Source organism: Pseudoliparis swirei, unplaced genomic scaffold (assembly GCF_029220125.1).
Source record: "Pseudoliparis swirei isolate HS2019 ecotype Mariana Trench unplaced genomic scaffold, NWPU_hadal_v1 hadal_188, whole genome shotgun sequence".
Classification (NCBI taxonomy): Eukaryota; Metazoa; Chordata; class Actinopteri; order Perciformes; family Liparidae; genus Pseudoliparis; species Pseudoliparis swirei.
In genome coordinates, this window is record NW_026613424.1 from 1 (window position 1) to 9142 (window position 9142).

Below are 9142 nucleotides of genomic sequence, written 5' to 3' on the forward strand. Positions count from 1 at the left end.
TCCCAGAATCTGATGCTGCCGACTTCTTTACCTTTTTTAAAGGTTGAATCATTTGCATAACTTGAGTGACTGTTCAAAGGTTACTGTGTGTTTGTTTGTGTCTGTGTGTGTGTCCGTCTGTGTGTGTGTCTGTGTATTCTGTGTGTTTGTCTGTGTGTCTTTATCTGTGTGTGTGCGTGTGTCCGTCCGTCTGTGTGCGTATCCATCCATGTGTGTGTCTGTGTGTGTCTGTGTGTGTGTCTTGGCTATTGCATCATATGCTCTGGCATCTCGTGGTCAGGATCAGACCCACGGTGCCGATCAGAAGTCAAATGTTTTCCCTCGTGATCAGAACTACGTCTGTTCCGCGCCGTGTCGTCTCCGTGATGAACGCACAACAACATATTAACACAAACAATAGAAACGAGGTCTCACCCCCAGCTGGAGAGTAATGGACGGACTCACACTGCTCACACTTCACTGTTGCTCCTCTCATCCCGCCCGACAACAGAGAGGAGACGTGTAGCAACACAGTTATTTCATTTAAAAAACAATGTGCTCAGGGTTCAGAAGGTCGTCCTTCAATCAGAGGGCCGGCGGTTCGATCCCCGGCTCCGTTAGTCCACGTCGATGTGTCCTTGGGCGAGATGCTTAACCCCAAAATGTCCCCTGTAGCCGTGACGACGGCGTGTGAATGTTAGTTACTGATGTGCAGGTGACACCTTAGCTCCTCCCATCAGAGTATGAATGGGTGAATGATGTCATTTGTTAATTTGTAGTCAATTAAAACGGACAATCAATGCGTAATCAATAATCAGTGGATTCATTCAGAGTCATATATGTATTACTGCCACGGGGAAACTTCTAGAACTGTTCTTCAGTCGCCATTGAATGTCACTGACTTTACAGATAGATTTTTTTTCATGCAGATCCTATTTCCAGCTTCTGAGCGTTCATCCCGTCTTCTTCCGGTTTTCTTTTTCACTTCTGTCTCTCCATCTCAAAGCCCTCTCTCGTCTTCTATCCTTCCTCAATGAGTGTAAAGCAGAACTGCTGGTTGTTTCCTCCGCGGTGGACGGCGGGAATAATAACCGTTTCCATGGAGTAAAGCCACGGAGATAAGCCCCGCCCCCTCTTAGGCGCGAATGAGGTTGTTGTGTTTTATTCAGCCAATCATTGCAATGCAATACAATATTATTCTATAATATACAAAATGAGTTGAAGAAAACGCATAAACCAACAAATCGTTATTTATTTGTGTGTGTTAGAATATATTTAATTGTTCTGTGTGCATGTGTGAGTCTCTGTGTGTGTATGTGAGTCTCTGTGTGTGTCTGTGTGTGTGTGTGTGTGTGTCTGTGTACAGATTGTAAAGCACTCTGAGACAAATTTGTAATTTGTGAAAATGGGCTGAATTGAATTGAAAATAAAGTTTGAATACACACACACGTATATATATATATATATACATACACTAGTCCTTCTGCTTTACCATTATATATATCTTCTTAACATATTGTATCCACATGCATTCAAAGCAACAGAGGGGGAATTTATATATAGCCATTTATGAGAGGCATAGAAAGTCCAGGTTTGAGTCAACACAACATTTTATTTGATCGATTTCAGGGATGGTTTTGCAAGTTTGAGAAATCAATGTCCACAGAGAATGAATCCTAAAGACATCGCCTGACATTGCTTCTGCTGCCACCTTGGGCCTGATGTTTGTAGTTTCAATTGCAATGTTCCAACAACCACGGGATGAATTGCTGTGAAATTAGATACAAACGTATTCAAAAGCTCCTCTCAGGATAGATTATACTTGTAATTTGTATCTCGCACCAGTTTGAGCTTAAAACTATTGACTCAGCTATTCTTGGTGTCAAGTGCAACTGAGCAAACGTTAGTTAGCACGCTGAGATGCTTCAATAAAATGGTGAACGTGCATTTAAACTGATTGTACGTAAACATTAGCCTTTAGCACCATTAGCATACTGTGACAAGTGTGTAGCCGTCACTAGTAGGTTCTCCCCCCCCCTAAGCACCAATAAGGAGTAAGCAGCCAGAGGGATATTCAGTAAGAGTTTATTCCGACCGCAGACTGAGGCCGTGTCTACTACCGGACACTTTACGAAGTACACTGCAATACAGTGCACTGACATCTGTAGTGCACTGCGTGGCTGATGAGTCTGTATCAAATGGAACACTTACGTTAACCACTTGGCGGAAGTGACGGACGCAAATCTGTTAACGGCACCCGCGAAATTAAACCGGGAGTGATATACGCAAATCTGCTTGCGATACCCGCGAAACTTAAAGTGACAGAATGAATGCACTTCTTGCCCTCTTTGTGTCCCTTGTTTACCCCTTTCTCCACCCCATGTGGAAACTGCGATACCTCCACAATCGCGGCAGGAGCCTCCGTGGTCGACCGCTTGTGCTACCGTAGCCATCTTGTCCGCCATTGTTTTAGAAATAAAATGAAAAGCTGGCGAAANCGAGCCTAAACACCCCCCGCTGCCACACATACCTTTCGTGCATTTTCTTATACGTTTGGAGTGAAGAATGCTTTCTCTCTATTTCATCCCAAAGAATGTTAGGCTCACAGAGGCCAACCTATCTTCTACACAGCAGCTAGGAGAATATCCTGCTATCACCGACGCTAAATGTAAACATTGAGAGTCCAAAATCATTCTCATAAAAGATTCTCCTTGTATTGCACTAAATATTCAGCCTAGTCCGGATTCATCAAGAGAACTCTGCTGCTAAAAATAATCTTTGTTTATATTATTTGCGATTAAAAAAAGTCTACAGTTTGTCAGTAAAACATCTATGGGATGAAATCAATGAGACTTTCTATCGTGGGAAGATAACTTCACTATTCAAAACTTTCATGTAAAAAGAAATAGTTTCAGAGAACGGGCTCAGTTGTCTTCCCCCACAGGATTTCATAACAAAGAAAAAGAAAGGAAAGGATTAAGCTTGTTTAGTGTTGTTTTGTGTCCCTCTCCCGCCAGAATCAGTGCTGTTTGGGGCGCTCTGGGTCGTACTTGAGGAGTAGGCCGAGGGAGGCGAAGCCGAACAGGAAGGTCTGAACAAACCACATGCAGCAAGTGGCTGTGTCGCTGATGCCTTTGTTACTGCAGAGAAGAAAACAATGAACCAAAGTTAAACCAGCAGCCGTATCATTGTGTCCAAAACTCTTTCCTCATCGCTATACCTTTACGTTTGAGTTTGTTTGCAACTTAAAAATCTTTATGGACAATTTCAAAAGTAAAATGTGAGGAATGATGGTCATGTTTAATGATCAAAATTGGACAAATTCCATTCAAGATTGCTTTATTTATGGTTGTACATTTTCTTTTTTTTAAAGATGACAAGTTGAGGCATGAGGTGAAAACAAGGGAGAAAGGCAGCTTTCAGATGCTTAATTATTTCTGACATTTCGCGTGTTTGAGGTGAGTTTTTTGGGGGGAGATATGACACTTACAAATTGTTAATATCACCATCTAGTAGACAAATCTAATGGGTTTTTATCATCCTTACCTGCACATCCTCAATGCAACGTAGGCCTCAATAAGGTGGATCGCCCAGGCGGCCCACCATCTGTAACAGAAAGACATGTGTAACACTCATCAGACTTTATATTCCAATTTCTAAAAAAAAAATCTTTCTATTTGAGAAATATTCTGTTGAGGTCCCGATTGTAATAACGTTTTTTAGGTCTAAATTCAGTCGCCTGAGAACACGGCAAAACTTGATATTTCGTCTTGCCTCATGCAGAGCTGAGTAACACCCCAGCCACCACTACACCATCGAGTGCTGAATTAACACGTCACATGACAACCTCAAAAACAGATCAACCATTTACCATAACATTGAAGCACCAAAAACTGAATGGAGCACTCAAACCTCACAGCTGTTGTGCACAGCGCTTGACTCAAACGACAACAACACATCATTTATCTTTCGATTGCTGTCTTAGCAGTCATGTGACTTTGAGGCCCAATTCGCAAAGTGCCCTACCAGTGGAAGTGTAAATGGGGGCACAAAAGACACTAGCTTGTACTTCAGCCCTGTGTGGTATACTTTGCACATTGTTTGATGGTAACAAATGCTGCTCTGCTGTAGAAATAAAATCTGCTGATGGTCTTTCATTCTAATTAGACAAGATCACCACACTTCTATCTGTGCACATGAGGGCTGTCAAGGAACAGTAATCAAATGTCAGTGTATTTACTCTAAGTAAGTGATCAACAAGAACACTTACCCTTTGTACATAATGCTGGAATAGTTATCCACAAGGTGTCTGCAGAAGCTGCCAAAGGGGCCGAGGTGCTGAAATGGGATTTTCTCCGGCGCAAACACGATGCACTGTAACACACAGTCGGAGTAGTATGATGTTAACCATTACCGATGTATTGTAGATTAGGAGAGAAACTTTAACTTTTATGTCCTGTGAAATATTTGATCCTTTTAGAAAATGTCAACGTATTTTTGCCCCTTGGAATTTGCTCATTTAATCATTCTAAAAAAATAAAGAAGCCGCTTTTAGGGCTCGATATGTTCAGAGATTGAGCCATGAAATATGTTAGTCACAGACAAAGCAGTGTTTAGCAGATCCAATTCAGTGAAAAACACAAGCAGATGCGATATTTTTCACTTCTTTCCATACTTCCGGCTAGAAATACTGTTTGATTGGTGTTATACCAGACTCTACCGGCCCACAACATAAACAAAATCTGAATACATGGCAAATGACTGACTCTCTGCAGCAGTCATGACTGTAACCACATAGGGCAGCCTTGTGAGAGATCGCCCTAGTTTTTAATCAGTTCCGCACTGTGTCGGTTTGTTTCTTAGTGGATTGGCATTTAAGTTTTGTCATGTGAAAGCGAATGAGTAGACGTGTTGTTTGGTTCCGAATTCGTACTCCATATTTTTTGTCTTAGTGATTCTACAGTATAATACATTTGAAGATACTTTAAATGGAGTAAAACATGTGATACAATTAAACATTAATGCACCTTGTTATTTGTATAGTTGGTCCTATCATATGCATTTATTCCTCGTTTCGAAACATACCTGGATTTTTAAGCCAGACTTGTGATGGCTTCATTTTTTAAATAATAACTCAAATAATGAAAAAGAAATATGCAAGTATCCCAAATGAATGTAGGACAAATAAACATGTGATCGGATTATGACAACTCCCACAACGGACTGCAAATCCCTATGAAATATAAATGACATAATGTAGCGTTGTGCCACGCTGCTATTGTCCTCTAGCCACCTGTGACATGTGTCAGGTATGTGTCCATATGGACTTTGACTGTTGCATGGACAACACAAAGCGATATGGTCGGATGGACCCTGTACCCAGATTCATTATGGTTTGGACGGCCGAATCATGTGTCTTCCTGTATTACTGATTATGAAATGACTTATGAACGGTCACACTTGATTCATATATATCATCGATTCGGCATATATTGTATTGATCAAGGAGTAACCTACTAGCTACATTAGCTAACTCCAACGAAGCTCAAATATATAGCGTTATATAACGCTCGGAGTGTTGGTTCCCTTTGGGCTTTTCGTGAGGGAATCATTTTCAATATATTAAATGTGCCAGAGTACGGGAGCATTCAGTAACCGTATTACATTTTGAATGGAGTTCAGCACGATGCCGTTTGTTTTGTAGGGACAACGGGCGGTGTCAGGGCAAACATTAGCTCGTGTTCGCCGTTACAGTGGAGAGCTAGCTTTAGCTAACTTGTCCAAAGGACTTTGGACACAAAAGTTAGTTTGAACTGAATTTACAGAGGACTGAAATAATCGAGTTAAGATAAGCTATCAAGTTAAACAGTTACTTGACAATGACTTCGAAGGCTAATTTGGCAACACAACAACAACGAAATATCAAGTGTTAAACAGAATACAAGTAGATCTTTAAAAAAAGAATACACTACCGAGGGACGTTTTAGGCAACACAAAACGGTTGCATTTTCAGCGCGGGGACGATTTACGCGGATTATATCTTATTTAGACTATAATTCATGGTTTAATTAACTTACAGTGAAATATCCCATCCCCAGTATCACAAAGACGATCCAAAACAGGGTGGTTCTTTTAAAGTAATCGCATCCATCAGTTTTAGCCATAGCTGCGCTGGTCCTGCTGTTAAATGTGACCGTGTAGTAACAGCGGTTAGAAGAGAGCCGACGGAAGGCAGGACGGGGTGGCGTGGTGTTTTTTTGTTGTCTTTTTTTCATGGAGGGCTGTTACATAAATGAAATTAGTCATCGTAAAAAAAAACATATCAAATGTAGGCCTATATTAAACTGTGGATAAATACCAACTTGTCACTGCAACGTTAGGCTTTGTTGATATCCTCAAGCTGTACTAAAATCCCTTTAGAGACACGGACACAAATAATAACTATTGATGTGATAACTATTGATGTTTGAAAGAGATGTTTTCGGAAGTTTAAGGAAGTTATTAATACTGTGACAGTCATACTTCCGGTAGAATATTCTTATATTTTCAGTTACAGGGGAAATATTCTGGAATTTTGTATAATTGATACTTCATTTCACAAATGAAAAGTGCTTTCAGTTGACATCCGTGGAGTTCCATTCAGTTCTCCACAATTTCTTACAATTATAAAATGCTATACATGACACACTTGTATGGTACTATTAAGAGAGATTAGAGATCACTTTAATATTCAAATACTGCAGGGAATGTATGATACAGTATTATACATCATGAGATTCTAGCATTAATAATAACATCTGAGAATATTTACTTGTGTCACATACTACAATATTTAATATATATATTTCTGTGAGATGCATTAAGTAACAATTCCTCTTTTAAGACTTTGTCCCATTGCCCCTGAAAAGCTAATCATTCAGATAGGCTATGGTTTAGATCAGAAACTATATTGGGGTCGTGTCAAATGCTTTATATATTCATTAGAAATATAACAATTAAACAGAAGATTTATTTTTCCAGAGGGCCTACTTTGTTTATTAAGTAACACATTTGTGTGTGCCTAAAAAAAATCCAACTATTATGATATATTATTAAAATCAACAAATGTCATGTATTATGGCATAATCATATTTTTTTTTTTTTTTTTTAAAGGACCTACCTCCCCTTTTACCTTGTAGTTTTGTATGCTTGTCTACAACTACCACATTTTAAATGTAGTCTATTATTATATACAGTTTGTATAAAAACAATGTAAATCAAACTGCAGCAGTACTGCCAAACAGTAATCCATACACTGTTTTGTTCACGCCTTCCTCAATGCTAGATCCCTTTTGTTTAGATGATTATGCTTCTCAATTTACATGAATAGTTAAGCTGATCAGCTGACTTTTTGTTGAAAAAAAATGCAGATCTCCTAACTAAGCAAAGCTCTTTATAGTGATTTTGCATTAGCTGATTAGCCTATATGCTGGACCAGTGCTTAGTTATCTTTAATCAATCTATCATTGTATGTAAACTGGGGTAGAGCAAACATTTAATCTGCTGAAATGGTTTATTGTTAAGACACTTTCCGGTTTTTATTATTTTATCAGACTAATAAAAGATAATGAAATATGTGGTACGTTTTAATATGGTTATCCAGAATACATTGCAATCACTACTTTAAAATTAGTGAGTGTGGCAGCTTCCAGCGTTGATAGTTTGTGGTATAAATCTGATAGGATTTGGATAAGGCACAGGGAGAGTTGGGACTTTCAGGAGCCGTCTCCACACATGGAGATATTGATTCCAGATAAAGATGAAAAAGAGATGGCCTTAGCTTATTCTGTTAGATAACCCGAGTAGACTTCAAGCGGCATTGTTTTCTAATTTGCCGACAAATACAGTAAATTTGCGTCTGAACTTTGCCCCTATGTACTGTTTGATTTTAGATCTTACATTTTGGACGCATTTGACATGCAGCTCAGGAATTAACAGGAAGAAGTCAAAGGTCAAGACGAGAACTGAAAAAGCATAGGGAGGAAAACATTATATATGTATACATATACATGTAATCAAAGTAATGGGTGAACTAATGTTAATCATTGTTCTCCAGTAGCATGTCAGAGCACAAAAGACAGGCTTGACATCCTGATATTAAAGAATCTGCATACAGCTCAGGCCTGGACATGTATAACCATTTGACAGTACTGCCACTGGCTTTGATGAACATATTCAAGCTGCTGTATAATGGTCCAATTCATCAGTGAATAATTACCCCCCCCCCCCTTTGTTTACCCTGCTGTGACAGCAGCAAGATGGTCTGCATGTAAAAAGAAAAGAAAAAAACAGAAGCCGCTGGTGGGCTTTGGCTCAGGATGCCGTTTTGTGTTTTAAGGCCTGTGAGTTAAACATTTCTTCAAGACCAAGCAATAAGATGGTTGATCAGCGGTTAAAAGCATGCAAAGCTGTCCATGTTTGTGCTCAACACTAATCAGATGTTTCCGAACAGCTACATTTGAAATAAAGGGCAACCCTAGAATATTAAAAAAGTAATTATATAAGTATATACATATATCACATTTTCAGCAACACAAAAACACAAATAATCGCATGTGAGTCGTCCTCGACTTAAGTGGTATCGACGAGGGTGACAATCCCTGAAAGAGTTCCTTTTGTCCCTCCTGTGATCAGTCATATTTGTCATTGACCTTGCCACCACTTTGATAATATGAGGTGATAACTAAGGAGGTGTTAGAAGGGCCAGAGTACTCCTCAATAACCCATCCTCCAAGTTAAATGACACCCCACCCCGACACTGTGGCCTTCCGGGGTCTCAGGTGATCAATATAAAAGATACCCTGTTGCAAGCAGGAGACACGGTCCCAGTCTCCTGGTGGAGGAACACAGTGTCACACTGATCTGTCACATCAGTAGTCCACTAGAAATCCATTTCTTCCCAGAGCTTCATCTATTTAACCGCTGCCATGTGGAAGGACTCCCGCGATGGTAAGAAATGCTGTGATCTTCACATCAAGACAAGTCTTTGTGTTTTGTATACGTCTTGAAGCCTTTTTAAAAATATTTGTGTATTTTTACAACACTATGGATGCCAAAAACAGAGAAGCCTCAGATTTGTGCAAAAATGTTGGCGCCCATTGCATGTTCTCAAAACAACTCACAA

The 9142-nt window shown here is 39.6% G+C and overlaps 1 protein-coding gene across 1 annotated transcript; it reads right to left on the bottom strand.

Annotated features, from left to right (window-relative positions):
* Positions 1–2950: 2950 nt before the first annotated feature.
* Positions 2951–6253, bottom strand: tmem254 (transmembrane protein 254). Its single transcript, XM_056411268.1, has 4 exons — positions 6057–6253; positions 4250–4353; positions 3526–3585; positions 2951–3119 (listed from the first exon to the last, which is right to left on the bottom strand). The coding sequence occupies exons 1-4, from the start codon at positions 6141–6143 to the stop codon at positions 2999–3001; spliced, it is 372 nt and encodes a 123-aa protein (XP_056267243.1). The 5' UTR covers positions 6144–6253; the 3' UTR covers positions 2951–2998.
* Positions 6254–9142: the final 2889 nt, after the last annotated feature.